The sequence below is a fragment of the Gekko japonicus genome, unplaced genomic scaffold, assembly GCF_001447785.1.
Source record: "Gekko japonicus isolate JY-2015 unplaced genomic scaffold, Gekko_japonicus_V1.1 scaffold688, whole genome shotgun sequence".
Classification (NCBI taxonomy): domain Eukaryota; kingdom Metazoa; phylum Chordata; class Lepidosauria; order Squamata; family Gekkonidae; genus Gekko; species Gekko japonicus.
The window spans coordinates 8,764-27,240 of record NW_015163108.1 but is presented as its reverse complement, the minus strand read 5'-3'; the positions used below and the strand labels follow the sequence as shown (position 1 = coordinate 27,240).

At 37.7% G+C, this 18,477-nt stretch overlaps 1 protein-coding gene across 1 annotated transcript in view; it reads right to left on the bottom strand.

Annotated features, from left to right (window-relative positions):
- Positions 1 to 18,477, bottom strand: part of TMTC2 (transmembrane and tetratricopeptide repeat containing 2) — a 137,474-nt gene that overhangs the window by 112,616 nt on the left and 6,381 nt on the right. Inside the window, exon 2 of the mRNA XM_015406798.1 lies at positions 4,616 to 5,444. Coding sequence (XP_015262284.1) covers positions 4,616 to 5,444 — 829 coding nt within the window. The remainder of the gene's footprint in view (positions 1 to 4,615; positions 5,445 to 18,477) is intronic.

Genomic DNA, 18,477 nt, shown 5'->3' with positions numbered 1-18,477 from the left:
AGCCGGGGGGCGGGAGGGGGGGAACGTCGAGTTCCAGGTGGCGGGGGGGCGCTGAGGCCCGCCGGCTCCAAGCCGCGCGGGCCTCCTTTTGCAGCGGGGGGGCGGGGGGAAGGAGACGGCGAAACCGGCAGGATGGGGTGGGAAAGCTCACCTGCTCCTGCTTCCTCCTCCGTCTGCTGATTGCAGAGCTCTCCCGCCCCCCGCGAGTTTCGCGGTTCTCCTCTCTTGTTTTATCTAATAGGAACAATCTGCCAGTCTCTTTCAGATTAATTCTGTTACTGTAAAGCTTTTTCTTGGGGGAAAAAGTCATTTCGCACATTTACTTCTATCGATTCACTCAAACATACATGGAGTTGCTTTATACTGAATCAGACCATTGGTACATCAAGGTCAGTACTGCCTACTCAGCCTAGCAGTGATTCTCCAGATCTCAGGCCAAGGTCTTTCACATAACCTCATGCCTGCTTTATGTATTTCTATATCAGCAAATACTTGCTAATGCCTGTACCAACTTGAGACTAACAACACATCATTCTAACATTCATAAATTATTATTTTTTTCATTAACTATGTCATGGGTATGGCTTACGTAACCTGCTGCTGGCCAATTATTCCAAAATTTGTTATATGTATATATTGTCCCACCGACCTAACAGTAATTTGTTACTACTATCATTGTTAACATTCTAAAGGGAATTTTGGCACCGTTTGATCTGGTGTTGTCACGCTTCAGAAATGGATTTTATATGCACGATCACACAGTCAACATCTGCCTAGCATCCCCAGCCGTTGGTTTCTGGCTCAAAACTGCTTTAACCCAGAGTATTTTGTTACCGGGTCCCAGAGTGGTGTTTTCTCAGCTCTCCCGTTTAAAGTCACATTTTCCCCTGTGTGATCGCTCCTCCGGTGTCAAGTCACTTCCGGTTTAAACCCCCTCCCCGCTCGAAAGATGCCCAAGGCTTCCGCTTTTTGCCCGCCATTTTAAAAAATGCATTGGCGGTATGCACATAGGCAGAGCTCCACTACCGTGTTTTGAAAACCAACATTTAAACGGTCACTTGTTTTAGAGCTTAGATGAGTTCGGGATCTCACGGAGGTCATTTTTGGGCCAAACTTTTAAAGGGAAGTATTTTGTTGGAGGGGTTGGATTGAGTTGCCCTGGTGGTTCTGCGCATGCACCATGATAGTTTCGCTCCCCATTCTACGGAGGGGAGCCTATGCGCATGCGCAAACTGAGAAAAATAATTTAAAAACCCCACTGATGCACGCTCCTGTGTGTCGGTAGTGTAGACGCCGGGGAGGGACGTGACTGCATGGTGAGGCGGGATAAGGGAGGTAAGTGTGATCGTGATTATCCAGATCAAATATAATCCGGTTAGAACTGGAGCAATCTAACCCGCTCTCAGCATACTGTCTGACCGCATCCTATATGTAATACATTAAGCAGCAATAGCTTAATTAATTAATAGCTTTTGTGGCTGTTACATATGTGTAATATTCTCATGAATGCTAGACTGAAAGCCTGAATGCTAGACTGAAAGCTATCTTCTAACTGTAGCTATCACTACAGCTATTAAAAAGCTGACTGGCTCCTGGGTGGATGCCTGGAGCCACAAAACCAGGCCACTTACAGAAAACAAAGGGGTTACTGCAGTTATACAGAAAAATTCCCCTTTTATATTAAACAAAAGAAAAAAATACCCTTCAAAAACCAACTTAATGAGAACTAAATACAGTCCAGAAGATAAAAAGAAGTACTTCTTTACCCAAAGAGTGATTAACACATGGAATTCACTGCCACGGGAGGTGGTGGCAGCTACAAGCATGGATGGCTTCAAGAGGGAATTAGATAAACATATGAAGCAGAGGTCCATCAGTGGGTATTAGCCACAATATATAGATAGGAACTCTCAGTTTGGGGCAAGTGATGCACTGTATTCTTGGTGCTGGAGGGGGGCAACAGTGGGAGGGCTTCTAGTGTCCTGACCCCACTGGTGGATCTCCTGGTGGCACCTGGTATTTTTGGACACTGTGTGACAGAGTATTGGACTGGATGGGCCATTGGCCTGATCCAGCATTGGCTTCTCTTATGTTCTTATGACAGTATGTTGAATGCACCCAGATGCCAGTAAAACGAGAAAGAAGTATGAAATCTGCCTATCCAAGCCCCTCAGAATTTAGAGATTATTACACTGTATTGAGGGGCAGGGTGGGATTTCCAAACTGTTCCCCCTCCTTATATTCCTTCATGGCTCCCAAGCTAGAGCCAATGTGATGCAGCCATTAGAGTGTCAGACTAGGATTTGGGAGACCCAGAGTCAAATCCCCACTCTGCCATGGAAGCTCACTGGGTGACCTTGGACCAGTCCCACATTCTCAGCCTAACCCTGTTGTGAAGATAAAATGGAGGACAGAATGATGCAAGCTGCTTTGGAGCCACGTTGGGGCAAAAGGCGGGCTAGCAAGTAAATACATTGTTAACTTTTGAATAGCTAACGGTGGGGAAGCAAATAATACATTTCCAGATTTGACAGGATTGGTGGAAGAATCCTTTTTCTATCATTCTTTCAAGTTCACTCTTAACAAACTGGGATTTTCCTCTGAAAAACTATCACCTAAACAGGGCTCAAATTAGTATTTTATTGACATCAGATTCATGCGGTTAAATAAGACTGATTTTTCTAGGTACATGTACTTATTCAAATGTTAAGCCTTTGTTCAATTATTTTCCTACATCAGAATTTAAGATGGCAAACTAAGATAAAAATAGAATCTGGTGGGTAGCTGTGTCGGTCTGAAGCAGCAGAACTTTGTTGGTCTTAAAGGTGTCACTGGACTCAAACTTTGTTCTGAGATAAAAATAGACATGGTGTGTGTGCATGCACATGCAGTACAATACTTAGCACCCTTTTAATATAGACCATTTATGCTAAAACCTTAGCTGGTAAGACTAAATGTAAACACCTTTCTAAAAAGAAGCATTGGTCCCTTATTCTAAGAACAAAAAACCCCAAGGAACTGTCAGACTGCATATTATACAGAAGAGATACTTATCCAGTCTGCTCTTCTCCCTCCTTTCTCTTGACAGAACTTCAGTCTTCCAGAATCCTTAATTAACTACATCCACCCTACTCTCAAACCCTAACACTATAATAAGGCATGACTCAGCTAAGTTCATGAGTTATTTAAAGATACCCTTAACAAAAAGCCCTGATTATATCAAAATAGCAAATGGACAGGCATGACAACTGATGCAGAGGTGGGTGTCTCAATCCCCACTGCAGTTTTTCAGCAGCTAATGACTGACAGGTTGCCTGCCAAGCTTCAGGTCAAACAGAATGGCCTTTGCATATGACAGTTTTAAGGCAGTGGTAGAAGATTCCTTTCAGCTGGTTCTCCTGAGTATATCTTTCCCCAATAGTGGGCAAAATTGTATGCCAGGAGTTTAAGCAGTTCATGGAGAACATAAATAATAATAAGCTGTGCTACAGCTGAAAAGGAGTTGGAATTTTAAAACAGAAAACAGAACAAGATATTCCACTAGATTGTGTAGCTATGTTATTAGAACATGGAAAAGAATGAACTGGTAATTAGCCTGTTAATATTATTAATAACTGAGTATTTAAATAGAAAACAGAACTATCTACCGACAAATGTTTATTAAAAGGTGGAATATAAATGGTTATACTTACACATTTAAAAAGGATAAAAGGTGATAAACTAAAATAATATATTTTAAAGGTTCTGAAGGATGGAAGGGTCAAAATGGATTTAGAGAGATTTTGTTCTTTTGGTAATGGTTTATTTTAAAATGAATACTCTCAATATACTGTTAATACAGTGAAAGTTTCTAATAGTATACACTAATCTATTTTGTATTTGTACAAACATTACAAATTTTAAAAAGGTAATAACAAAGAATGTTAATTATTTAAAAAGTACGGAGGACATGTTTACAACCAGTGCTCAGGAAGACCAGAATGGATTGCTGCCATTATGCCTTCATTTTGTTGGCTTCTCTCTTTTTCTCATCGGTATCTCATTTTGGATAACAAAAAGATGAGTGCTTCTCTGCAAGACACATGAGACCCAGAAAATGAATTCTGACTATCCATAGGGCTGAGACTAATTTGTATAAGAATATTATCACATCTCTGTATTTCTATCAAGACAGTGTTTTGTTAGCATTGTTATATCTTAGAGACTGTGCACCGTAATGAGTTAGTAATTACTAAACGATAAGCATGTTTTAATTTTACTTGTCTTCAAGTAGTGGATTTATTTACCTAAGTATCCCTCAAGAACAATGCAGTTCAAACTGTGTACACATTAGGGTTTTTTTAATGTTCATTAGCCTTTTTTATTAGTTTTCTCCACCACTGTTTTGCTTCACAGCTTGCTTTCCCACCCCTGTCTATATTCATCCTTCTGAATATACAATCAAAATTAACTTGTATTCTATTTTTTATACCAATAGTGTTTTCATACTGCTCATAAATGCACACCTAGGAGCCATATCCTTTCCAAATTTATTAAACCCAGAAGCAGAAAATAAAAGTATAGTTAGTAGACTCTGTAAAAAACAAAAAAAACCCCAAATAATAAAGACTGTTACCTTTAGCTGGATTTACTTTTATCCCTGATTTATACAGCATCTCTTCATTCTGCCAGTCTCCATTCCTGACAAAAGTCTTCAGTCCATACAAAAAAATTAATGCAGCAGTGGCAAAAAAAATCAAGTTCTTCAGAAAGCGCTTTTGGGTTTTTATATAGAGGGCCCTGGTGCCCACCGTAATCAGCAGGCAGAAGCCCATACTAGGTATATACAACACACGCTCTGCTATTACAAAGCCGACATAAAAAAACAGGTTTGTGGCTGGAATAAAGGGCACAATTAACATGGAGAGAGACAGAACTACAATGTTCTCAGTTGAAGGAAGCTGTGGTCTCTGTGGCAAGTGTTTGTTAATGCCATTTTCTTCTTTAGACAGAAAGCTGGACTTCATGTCCAAGCTTTTGCATTCCATTTCTGATACAAAGTTATGACCATTGCTATTCGGCTTGCCATTTGTTATATTTTTCCCATTGCTTTCTCTCTCTTTGCTGGAGCTTTTCAAACCAGAGTAAGCAAGAAGGAGAAGTCCAGCATAAAAGGCCACTGTGTGTAGATTTCTCCAGTCACTGACTGTTTTGAGAAGAGGCACAGCATCCATGGACCAATCAAAGCTAAGGGTGTCCGGGCACAGCAATAGCCAAAGGTTTTTGGTTGGTAGGTAAAAAAAAGTCAGAGTTCGTGTTAGAAAAGTGTCTGAATCAGCTGCTGGGTTGTCGGAGTTGGAAAAGCTGGGAGGTTTGTTCCCCATCCAGTAGAAGCGAAAACCTAGCAGCAAAGTTCCCCAGAAGATCAGTAAACCAATGCTCAAAAGAAGTGGTAAATTCTTCCTCTGAAAGGAAAAAGAGAATAATACATGTACATTACATCAACAAATATACTTAGGCGGCTGAAATCACTATACATAAGACAATTTCAGTGCTTGCAAGCTTCCAAATAGGCTCTAAAATCCTCACCTAAAAGCACACTACAAATTCCCAGCCAGATTTTACAGTACAGTCTACACCTATTAATATCTAAATGTTGTCCTACATTATTTACTTGAAGTTATAGACTTGTCTGTACACTATTAAAGCTCCTTTGTGAAGGAAGGTGATTGCTAACAACTAAGGACTTCTTAGGCTCATGTAGTCTGCCCATCCCTCCCTTGACTTTCTGGCTTGCACCAAAGTATAGTTTGCATGACACTAGTTTAATCTTAGGTAGAAAACCTGGTTTATAGGCAAGAAGCAGTCTCAACTGTGTGGTACGAACACAACAACAAACTGTGGCCTTTTGGGGAGGGCGGAGTTAAGCGGCGCATGGCGGACGCATAGTGGAAAGGCTCCCATCCCCTCTCCTCCTATAACATCAATAAACCACCTACCCAAGTCTACATGCCGAGGAAAAGTATTAGAAAATACGCAGGAAGCAAGGACGAATCGAAAACCAAAGGTAATCAAACGGTAAAAAACTTTTTCTTGCCTTCTGAACCTCCTAAACTTACGGCCCCATCCCCCAAACAAAGCCACAATATGGCGCTGACGAAAAATGCAGACAGTTTGACACCAAACCCCCTGATACCGGAGGAAACTCCCTTGACTAGAAAAGATCTGAGAGAACAAAACAAAGAATTGAGAGGAACGTCTCCTTAAAGATATGGTAACACTGGTGAAAGACTTGCTCCAGCCTGTACAAGCCTCCTTGGCCAATTTGGTGGGAGGGGGGAAGCTTACCGATGGGAGGGGGAAGCTTACCTGCTTCTTCCTCCTCCGCCTGCTGAGTTCCTCCCCCACCCCACCCCGCGAGTTTCGCGGGTCTTTTCTCTTGTTACTACTAAACTCAACAAGGCCAAAATAAGATTCCGGTGGTCCCCAACTTCGGATATTCAAGTCTACAAAAATGGGCTTAAATATAATGCTGTGGACATCATTACAGGGAAAGCTTTACTGAATGTCCTAGGACTTAAACTTTCCAGAAGCAAAGAAGAGGAACTCGCAGAAACCCGAAAACAGCAATTTTGAAATTTTGAGTGTTCTTCTCCCTAGGATGGTTCTTTTCAGGCAAATAGAATACATAGGTTAAAAATATTAGTTCTTTAGTTGTTTCATAATAATAGTTTTAAACAGGGCTCTAGTCGGGGGGGAGCTCTCAGGTACGGAGCTCCGGAAGAGACCCTCTAGGGGGCGGTGCGGTCACGTGGTGAAGCCCCGCCCCCTTCTTTACCCCGCCCTCTGCTTCGATCCTCATTCCGTTTGGGAATGAGGATGAAGCAGGAGGGTAAGTAGCCGGGCCTTCTGACACACTTCCGGTGATGTCAGGGGGTGTGGCCTTCTGTCACTTCAGGTGATGTCAGGGGGCGTGGCATATGCAAATAAGTTATGCTAATGAGTTATGCTAATGAGCTCCGGCAGCTCTTTTTCTACAACAAGACCCCTGGTTTTAAAGTAAGAGCTCTGAGGCAAAGACCACAAATAATAAACAAAGGAAGGTATGAAGTAATACTTTCCTCATAGTAATATTTACTTTGGTTATTATAGAATTATTGACTAAACTTAAAGGCTTTGAGAAGTATATACAAAGGAAAAAAACCTATGTTATTGATTAAGTTGGCTAAAGTGCAAGTTCATACAATAAATTTATATTATACTTATTATTTAATCTGTTGAAAATAAAGGGTATGAGTTAATACCTAAATAGATATAAAAAGAAATATGTTAGAAATAACTTTTTGGACACAACTGATCTTATTTACCTAGAAAAGTATTTATAAGGGTTTTTAAAACAAAAAACCCAAAACTTTAAGGTTTATGCCTACGTTATAATGATATGGTTAAGGAATAGTTAATCAACCCATGCTTTGTTATTTTTGTATTTTTGCCAAATCATTCTACTAGAAGGATCTATAAGATAACTTCATAATTTACTTTATATCCATTATTACTTTGATGAAGTCTATAGGGTATGACTTAATATCTTACTGGAGTAAAGAAGGGATGTATTAACAGTAATGTATGAAAATATTTGATTTCATTTACTGTGGAAATAATTTAAATGACTTATAAAATTCTAAGCTTTGCCAGTTAAAATACTATGTTGGAGTTAAAAATAGTAAAATATTTATGTTTTATTACTTTAGGTATTGATCATGTCATAGCATAAAGGGTATGTAATAATACCAATTCATTTAGTTTTAAACCGAGTCTTTCACCATATAGGTCCTAAGCATGAGTTCAATTATTTTGTTTTGGATACTAGACAATATAAGTATGATGACTCAATTTGGATTATGAGTTAACGTGATTATTTGGATAATATATTCTTTATTTGTACATAAATTAAGAACTAGTAGTGTACTAGAAATTATTGAATAAATAAGACAAAGAGTTTTTTAATTCTGTGAATGGAGGAGGGGGATGGTTAGTGCTTACACAAGTTATTTATATCTTATTATTAAATCCCCTCTTTGGGAAGAAACGTTTCTAGCTAGGGTGCCAGTTAGAGGCAGCCCTAATAGCCAGGGCTAATTTAAGCCTGGCTTTCTAGATAGTAACCCTGTTTTAAACAGGGGGAGTTTGGAATTATAGTGATGTTCTGTAGTTCAGTTTTTTAGAAAGAGAGACAGAGAATAAAAAGGTAAAAGAGTAAGCTAAAGGGTGGTGTAAGAGTTATAATAGGAAGAAGGGAGGGTTTAGTGTAAGGGAAGAAGAAATAGTATTTTTCTTCTTGTTTTATAAGGCTGCAAATTATTGAATTTGACTTTTGTTTTGTCAAGGCCTATTTTAGCCACAGAATTATATGACTCAAAGGTTACAGCTAGCAACTTGGAATGCAAGAGGTCTTAATGATAAAATAAAATTAAAGCGTACAGCAAATTTTTGGACAAAAGAGCATATAAACATTCTATGTATACAAGAAACACGTTTAAAAACAGTAGAAGGACCAATATTGAAAACTAAGTGCCCAACAATTTCATGCTCCAGGATCTTCAAAGTCCAGGGGAACTGCTATTTTAGTATCGAAAAATGTCCCATTCCAATGTCAACAGATTAAGAAGGATCCTAGAGGGAAAACATAAAAGAAGAGATGGATTTGGCCTATAGAGCCTACTCCAACTTCACGAAGAAGAACAAGCTGCCAGCAGAAGTCGTGGTGAAATTCACCAAGCAACGTCTCCGGGATCAAATATTAAAAGCAATATTAGCAACACCCTTGAAAATTGGAGAACAATCAATCCAAGTTTTGAAAGATATTCCATTTGAAATCAGAATGAAGCGAAAAGAATATAAAGGACTGACTTTGTTCTTACAAAAACGTCAAATTAGCTACAGGTGGTTAACGCCAGAAGGACTGGTCTGTAAATTCAAAGACAGAAGAGAAAAGATTGACTCTATCTTGAAGGCAAAAGAATTTTTGAAGAGGCATGCCAACACAGAAGAGGAAGCAGAACTCGCCGAGTGGATGTCAGGGAAAAGCGACGAAAGCAGCAGCTCGGAAGGGGAGGTGAAAGAAGAGGAAGAAAAAGGAGCAGCCGGAGGACTAAAATATAACTTACGAGAGAAAAAAGAAAAACATCTCAAAAAATAAAGACTTATCTGGATGTGCTAAAGAAGATATACTAACTCCAAAAGGACTTTACTAACATACTAATTGCCAGATTTGAAATGGACACTTATCCAACTACAGAAGAAGTCATAAATTTTGAGCTGGACTTTAACTTTAATACTAACAGATTAACATACCAGTATTAACAGCACTCAACACTTTTCTTTGTCCCTCTATATACCCCCCTATTTTTCTCTATAAGCAAAACTTCTCTCCTTTTTAGGAGAGGGAAATAAAAGTATTTACATAAAAAAGAAAGATCCTAGAGGGCGTTATATCTTTGTAAAGGGGACACTAGAGGGCACTCCACTGACCATAGCATTTGTATATACCCCTAATCAGGATCAGATAACTTTTCTAAAGGAAACCTTGCAACTGTTGTCAAATTTTAAACATGGGGAAATTCTAATTGGTGGTGATTTTAATTATATAAGTGACCCGAATTGGGATAAAACACATAAACCACGTAGCAAAAAGAAATTTTTTAAAAAAAACTGAATTGGAAGATATTTTGAATTTTTATAATTTGTGTGACATTTGGAGAATCTGTAATCCTAACATAAAGCAATACACATATTTCTCCCCTAGAGATAGTGTATACACCCACATAGATTATTTATTAACTACTAAAACTTTTATTAACCAGATTTTATCAGCAGATATTGGTATCTGCACTATCTCTGACCATGCATGGGTTTCGTGCTCGATTCAAAATAAACAAAATGATGGAATAGGCTTCAGTTGGAGTTTAAACAAACTTTTATTACAAAATGAAGAAATCTGTGAAACATTAAAATCTTCCATTAAAGAATATTTTAGATTTAACTCCAATTGTGAAGCTTCCCAATCTAATATCTGGGATGATTTTAAAGCAATAACAAGGGGATGCATGATAGCTTTATCTTCCTCCCTAAAGAAAGAAAGACAAAAAGTTATTAATGAACTACAAGTAACTATTAAGAAATTAGAAATAAAACACATAAAATTTGGAGGTAAAAAAAATCTAAAAAAATTAAACCAAGAATGAAAAAAAATAGTTTTTGGAAACGTCAAAAGTGCAAAAACAATTAATGTTTTTAAAACAAAAATATTTAGTTAAAACCCTAAATCAATAAAAATGCTCAAGTATAGGATGACCCAAAAGTCCTCTTCAACTATGGTACACGCAATAAAAAATACAGGAGGAATAATTCAGGTAACATAAAAAAATATCAATACTGTCTTTTCAGTGTTTTATAAGCAGTTACACACTTCTTCCAATCCAAAAGTAGAGAGTATTCAAGAATACTTTAAGTATATAAATTATCAAAACAAATTATCAAAAGAACATAAACAATATTTAGACCAACAAATAACTCTCAAAGAAATTTCAGAAGCACTATCGAAAAAGAAAACCAACAAAACTCCAGGATTAGATAGTATTCCTGTTGAGTTCTATAAAAAATTCAAACCAGAATTAGAACATCCGTTAAAAATAACTAATGAAGTATTAACAACAGGCACAATGCCTAAATCATGGGCAGAAGCCAGAGTAATTGTAATACCTAAGCCTGGTAAGGATAAAATTCTTCCCTCTTTCTACAGACCTATTTCGGTCTTAAATCATGATTTTAAAATTTTATCTACAATTTTAGCTAATCGTTTAAATCAAATAATAAATCACTATATACATAAAGACCAAGCAGGCTTTATGCCCAAAAGAACTATAACTGACAATATAAGGAAAACAATATTATTGATTTTTGTAAAGCTCATAATATAAATTTGGCAATATTGTCAGTAGATGCAGAAAAAACTTTTGACCAGGTGGAACCTCAATATTTACAGAGCTTACTTGAATTTATGAATTTTGGTACATCATTTACTAATGCTATTAAAGCAATTTATGAAGATCCAGTAGCATAAATTTTAGTTAATAATTTTAGATCCAATAACATTCATTTGTCTAGAGGCACACGTCAGGGGTGTCCCCTATCCCCTATATTGTTTGCTTTGTCCCTTGAACCATTGGCATATGTAGTCAGAGGCAACCAAGAGGTTAGAGGTATCGAAATAAATAAAGAAAATTGTAAATTGAGCCTATTTGCTGCTGACGCTATATTTTATCTAAAGGTTCCTAAATACTCCATTAAAACCTTACTAAAACTTATTGAAAATTTTAGTGTAGTCTCAAGTTTCAAGATTAATAATGATAAATCAGATTTCTACCCTATAAATATTATGCATAAAGAAAAAATAGAATTGATTTCTGATTATCCCTTCAAATGGTTTACTAAATCGTGAAAACACCTGGGTGTTAATATTCCCAGGTATATGGAAAAAGTAAACCTTCTTAAATCTATTTTGCTACCCAAATTTATGTTCCTTTTTCAAAATTTACCCATAACAATATCTAATAAAGATTTTAAAGAATGGAAATCTACTATTATTAATTTTTTATGGGAAAACAAGAAATCTCGAGTAAAGTATACAGATTTAAATAAACCGATAAAAATGGAGGACTTGGGTTACCTTCTTTAGAAATGTACTTTATAGCAGCACAGTTAAAAACAGTAGTGTATATGCAGACCCACAATGTGAAAAAACATGGGTAAAAATAGAAGCAGAGAGTCTTGGTTCAGATTTATTACATGAAGCAATTTGGAATACCCCAACCAATAGAAATCAAGGTAATGAGTCAAACAAATTTTTAAAATTTACCTTGCAACTATGGGATAAGTACAGAAATCTTCTAGTACCGGGAATTTCTCCCATCATGGCTTTTTTGGGTCAGCAATGGTTTAAACCAGGTAGAGAAATAAATCAATACTTGGACTTTAGATGGAAAAACATATTTAGAACTAAAGATCGTATCTTCAACAACAAATTGGGGACACAAGTCCAAATAAAACATAAATATGGGATTGCACTACAATGGCTTCAATATCATCAACTAAAACATTTGTTCGATGGTATATTTAAAGATATTACTATGGACAGGCCCTTAACCTATTTGAAAAAAAGGTTGTGGAATTTCACAAATGGTACTAAAGGTACTGTTTCAATTATTTATAATTTGTTGAATAATAGAATATGGAATCAGGAAAATTATATACAGAGGGTTTGGGAAAAGGAATGTAACATTTCTTTTAATGAAGACCAATGGAATTCTATTTGGAGCTCCTTCTCTTTTACTACTAACAACATAAATGTCAGACTACAAACCTATAAAATATATACCAGATGGTATTTGACACCTAGTGGATTATTTTTATGTAAATTTAAAACTAACCCATCCTGTTGGAAGGGATGTGGCCAGAAAGGAAACTTTATTCATTGCTGGTGGGCCTGTCCAAAAATTTATAACTATGGAGAAAGGATACACCAGGAAATTTATAAAATTACTGGGCACAAGATTCCTAATTCCCCTTAATCTATACTTTTAAATCACTGCCCCAATATAAAGTTAATAAAACAACAAATTGAAATGATTTCTTTGATGCTGTTTACAGCAAAATCAATTTGGCACAAAGATGGAATAAGTCTGTTCCGAATATAAACCACTGGTATTCCAAGTTATGGGATGTAATAATAGCAGACAAGATAGCTACTCAGTTAAAAGTGGCTCAAGGTATGTCTAAGAAGAACAACTTTCTAGAGAAATGGTTTGTGTATTTTGACTATATTTCATCGCATCAAAATGCTATGATGATATTACTACTTAAATACAAAGATATAGCAATTTACTAAATTGTATGTAAGGTTACTAGTTGTAACACAATTTGTAAATGTATTTTGCAGCCCTAAAGGTTAAAGGTTAAGTTTTGTAAGGTTTGTAAATTGTTATTGTTGTTTAAAAATTAAATTAAAAAATATTATTTTTTAAAAAACTGGCCTTTTGCAAATCAGAAAGTCATCAGTTCTTAAGCTACAGCGATTAATGCTTAAGAGCAGTGGACTCTAATTTGGAGAACTGGATTTGATTCCCACGTCACACGAAGCCTTCTGGGTGATCTTGGGCCAGACACAGTTCTCTGTGAACTGTCTCAGCTCCACCTATTTCACAAGGTGCCTGTTGTGCGGAGAGGAAGGGAAGGCGATTGTAAGCCACTTTGAAACTCCTTAGGGTGGAGAAAAGCAGGGTATAAAAACCAACTCTTCTTCTTCATCTTCTACGTGTGACAGGAAAGCTGGGAGAGAATGCAAGTCCAAGACAACAACCCCCCCCCCCAACCCACCAGGGTTTGAAGCCATAATCTCAAAATGTCACCATTTGTCATGTCTCTGAAACGCCATCTTTTTTTTGGGGGGGGGACCCCTAAATGCAATGGCTGAGTCTATAAATATGAGTCACTCACATTGCTTGTATTCATACAATTTAATCACACAGTAGTCCTCACTTATCTAAGTCCATACCTCATAGCCCATTTTTTCTTCTCTAGAATCCAAGATCTGCACAACAGCAATTGTAATACACTTTTATAATAGTCATAGTTGCAATCAGCGTATTGTGGCTCTGCCCTTTTCTATCCCATTCATTAACACCAATTTGTGTTTTGGCCTGAACATTCAATACCATTTTAAAAGGACAGATGGGATTATCTATCTCACTGTTTAGAAATGGTAAAGTCTTCCATAGTCTTTCTGCTTTGAATTCTAGCTCTTTTGTCTCTAGGGAAGGACTGGAGCACCATAAACATTCAAAAGAGCTATTTCATCTACATTGAGCTGCTGTGTGAGATGAAAAAGTCAAGTACAAGAGCAAACTTCCCACAAGTGCATTTTAAAACTATGCTTTTAGCTTATTTTTTGTAAACTGTAATAGCTTGACATTTGTCTTCACTATATTCATAATATATATTCCTGTTAATGAATGCAAGATAATCAACCCTGCACTTGGTGTTCAAGCTCCCTATGTAGAAATTGTTTCATTTGACTTCTTAAATAATATTTTTTATTATTTCCAATGCTGTCATACATTTTAGGTGTTCATTGAGCTTATTTTTTTCTTTTGCTGTGAACATGATTAATTACGGCTTTGACCACCAAACCATTTTACCTAAAACAGTCCATTAAAATTATGTCCACTGTAGTAAGTTAATTTTTTTAATGCAAGGGTAATATTTGAAAGTCATGATCTTGAGACATCAAACCATAATACATGCTGGGAACTCACGATGTAAGGACTGTTGGCAATCTTGAACACAGGTGTCAGTATTTATAATTGTTATTTTATAACAAAAGCACTTTCACAGAGTTTTGAGGAACAATGAAATCTGAATATGGACTGGTTGATAAATGTTGACTCCATATTTCCAGGGCTTCTTTCTTAGGGGGCTTTAAAATGTCACTGTGATTAGGGATGTGCACCACAAAAACAGATCAGTATTTTAGGATTTTGATTTTGGGGAGATCATAAATACTGTTATTTTGGGGTATTTAGGTCCCCAAATAATGCTTCAGAATTCAGGTTGGGGTTTTTTTTTGGGGGGGGGGGAATTCTGGATTTATTTGTGTTATATTATTCCCTATGGGGGATGTTGGGGTGAGGCTGGAATGGCTGTTTTTCAACCAAATGATACCAAACTTGCAGAAAATCTGCCTTGTACACTGAAGATCCCCCCCCACAAGTTTCAAGCAAATGGAATCAAGGGGACCGATTCTACAGGCCCCTGAACAAAGTGCCTCCAGCCAACCTACTTGTCTCCATTGCTTCCTATGGGGGGAAAATCAAAGAAGCCAATAGTAAGAGCAACCACTGATCAAACGTGTTCAAGCAGAACCAGTGTCAAACCACAGAATCCCAGTACAGCCACAGACTAATGTAGGCAGCCCAACAAAACTAGTGTCAGAGCAGAGAAGCTAACGAAATCATGAGACACTGTTGCAAGGTCCAGTAAACCAATGTCAAAGCACAAAAGCCAAGCAAAGCCAATATGGCATGTCTATCAGAACCAATGTCAAACCAGGGAATCCAAGAAAACTGACCCTCACCTATACTTAACTGTTATTAAAACCTAACCACATGAAGCCACTTCTCAAAAGCCACAATACAGAGAAAAGGACTGCAAAATCAGAATCAGGAGAATGAAAAAGATAAACTTTTTAAAGACAATAACAACTTGGACACAAACCAGGCACAAACACTTTTTTTAAAAAATTAAAAGTTTTAGAAACATAGCAAACGCAAAAGCAGTCAAAAATTCTAAAAGAAGCCAAAAGGAGAGAAGCCAGCCCATTTTAAAATAGCACAAACCAAACTATGGTCCCATTGTACATGTAAAAAAGTAAGAATACCACTTTTCTAAAGCAGAACAATAAAGATTCCAATGCAGATGTTTGAATGTATGGGACATCAAAATGCTAGGTAGTGGGTAGTGCTTCCAATTTAACCTGTTCCAAATACTAAAGTCTTCTCAGGGCTGAACTACTTTTTAGGGCAAAACTTGAATCAGTGTGGCAGGTAGCTGGAGTATCAGATTACAATAAAGACTTGGGTTCAAATCCCACTCTGCCATGAAGCTCACTGGGCAAGCATAGTATAACCTATGTCAGAGAGTTGTTATGAAGATAAATTGAGGGAGGGGCCCCCTACTTTACACAATATAGTTACTAAGAGGAGCATAAAGACAGGTGCTGCTGAGTGTGAAAGAGTAAACTGGGGACATTTAGAATATGTCTGAGGCAAGAATGGAAATAGTTTTGGTAGTATAGCCTAAGAAATAAACTCAGCATACTAATAACATCAAAATTAAAATATGGCTGTTGTATTACTAACATATGCAATACTGAGATTTGTTGCTTCTAATTTACAAATATGGTAGTAACAGCTACATGGGATCTAGTCCAATATACACAGGTCTATGTAGTAAGCCCTGGACATGTAGATGGGCTTGTAGTATCTATATATCTAATTCTCAACAGTCCCCTCTGCCTGTGGATATTTATTTCTGCAAACAGAGGGCACACTCTCCCCCAACAGGTTTTTCTACAGACTGAGGAAACTCTGTGGTCTGCAGAAAAATCCAAAGAGCTAAAAAAAACCTCAGGGAGGGTTGAATCCCACCCCCAATATCTTTTGAAATGGCTGCCACAAGGATCTACTCCAGGCCCTGCTGCATTGACAGTGATAGACTGTCTGATAGCCAGAGAGAGACAGAGAGAGATAATGAGAGGCAGAAGAGGGGAGGAAGCAAAAGCAGAACTGGAGTTAAGATTGGGGAGGATTCCTCCTGCAGTATGAATGTCTAAATAGCAGAAGGACTCTGTGGTCTGCAGAAAAATCCAAAGAGCTAAAAAAAACCTCAGGGAGAATTGAATCCCACCCCCAATATCTTTTGAAATGGCTGCCACAAGGATCTACTCCAGGGCCTGCTGCATTGACAGTGATAGACTGCCTGATAGCCAGAGAGAGACAGAGAGAGATAATGAGAGGCAGAAGAGGGGAGGAAGCAAAAGCAGAACTGGAGTTAAGATTGGGGAGGATTCCTCCTGCAGTATGAATGTCTAAATAGCAGAAGGACATCTGAGCTTCACACCCCTACCACTTTTCCTGCAGGCTGCACTATCCTCTTAAAACTTTCTCAGGAGGGAGGGGGAGACTTATAACTTCTCCTCCTCCACCAGCTCGAGGAAGACTGACTGGCTGAGAGTCACAGAGAGAAATAATGGGTGGGGGATGAGGGGAGGAAGCAATAGCAGAACTGGTGCTGGGATTGGGGAGGATTCCTTGGTGCTACTTGCTCATCTCCAATAATGTTTTTCCTGCAGTTTGAATAGCTAAATATCAGATGCAAGTTTTAAAAGGACATCTGAGCATGCAACTGCAAAGCCTTGCAAATGGGAGAGAAGGATCGTTCTCATTGCAATCTCTGTAGCTGTGGGCTCCACTGTCCTTTAAAAACATTATCTCCAGCTTCTGATTCTCTCCCCCCCCCAAAAAAAAAAAGCTTGGGCACTGCTTCTTCCCACTGCTTCCCTCTTCCAACTGACTGGAAGTCAGAGGGAAGTTACAAAAGGACAGCTGAGACGTCATTAATGGATGGGTGGGCACAGTGACTGAGAGGTAGGGGGCAGGTGGAGAGGAGGCGGGTTTCCTCCAACCAGTGTCAGTTTGTACACACCACCTTTTAAAACATTCCTTAGCAACCCTAACAGACAAATAAACTGCCAAAGAGCTGTGGTGCTGTGGGTGAATATGAACTCATGGACAATTATATGTTGCAATGTCTAGAGTAAAATGCTTTGAAAATTTAAAAATCCAAGTTTGCAGCACTCCAATCCAAGCTTATTTTCGAAATGAAGGAACATTTACATCTAATGTGGCATTCAAATAAATACTTTAATTAAAAGCAACAATAACAAATATTACAACCAATAGAAGAATACAGAAATAAAAAGAACTGTGACCTTTAGAATTAACACATACAGAAACACACAAAACCAACAAGGAAACAAATAAAAGGATTAATGCTTTTGCATACATTCATTCTGTGTACTGTACTGAGGGGGTCTCATCACAAGGAGTATATACATTTAGTAACTACAAATTCTACACTGCCGTTTCAAAAAAAATGCAATTACAACCTAAAGCAAAGGACAACACATTGCACAACATTTTGTTGCATGTCCCTACTTGTTTACTTTCATAATAGCTGCAAGCACATGGAAGTTAGGAAGAAATTCTAAAGCAGGAATTGGAATCAGAGGTTCTATTCTGTATTTGGTTCATCTTGTGTGAAGGGGGGGGGGGGGGGGCATTTCTTAACAGGAGATGTCACGTAGCTCCTGTAATATTTTAGGTACTTCTAGTCTTGCAGGTATGCTTTTATAGGAATTATTGCTCTCATAGGAACCTGACTTTCTTATCTGAAATGCACATGTTTCTTTTAACAGGTTATTGATTATAGTCATATCTTGTTGGACTATCCAACCATTAGCAGCAATCAGCATGGCTGCAACACTTCAAATGTGAGTTATAAAATAAAAATTTTCACATTATTTGAGATGTATCCTGCATTACTTTTATAGTCGTGCAATGAACCTGATAATCCTGCTTCAAACAGGAAAACTTCTTTGGGGAACTATATTTTTATTCTGTGCCCAAATGTGGATTTTTTTTGGATTGGTTTTTTTTTTGGGGGGGGGGGGGTGTCTTCCAAACTCAAGACTACTATAAATGTCCAAATTTACAATGCTATGGTCAAGATTAAAAACTGATATTAAAACTTTAATTTACTTTCCATTGTATAAATCCAAGGTGCCAGATGGCATGGTTTTCCTTTTTCCTGAGATGGGGGGGG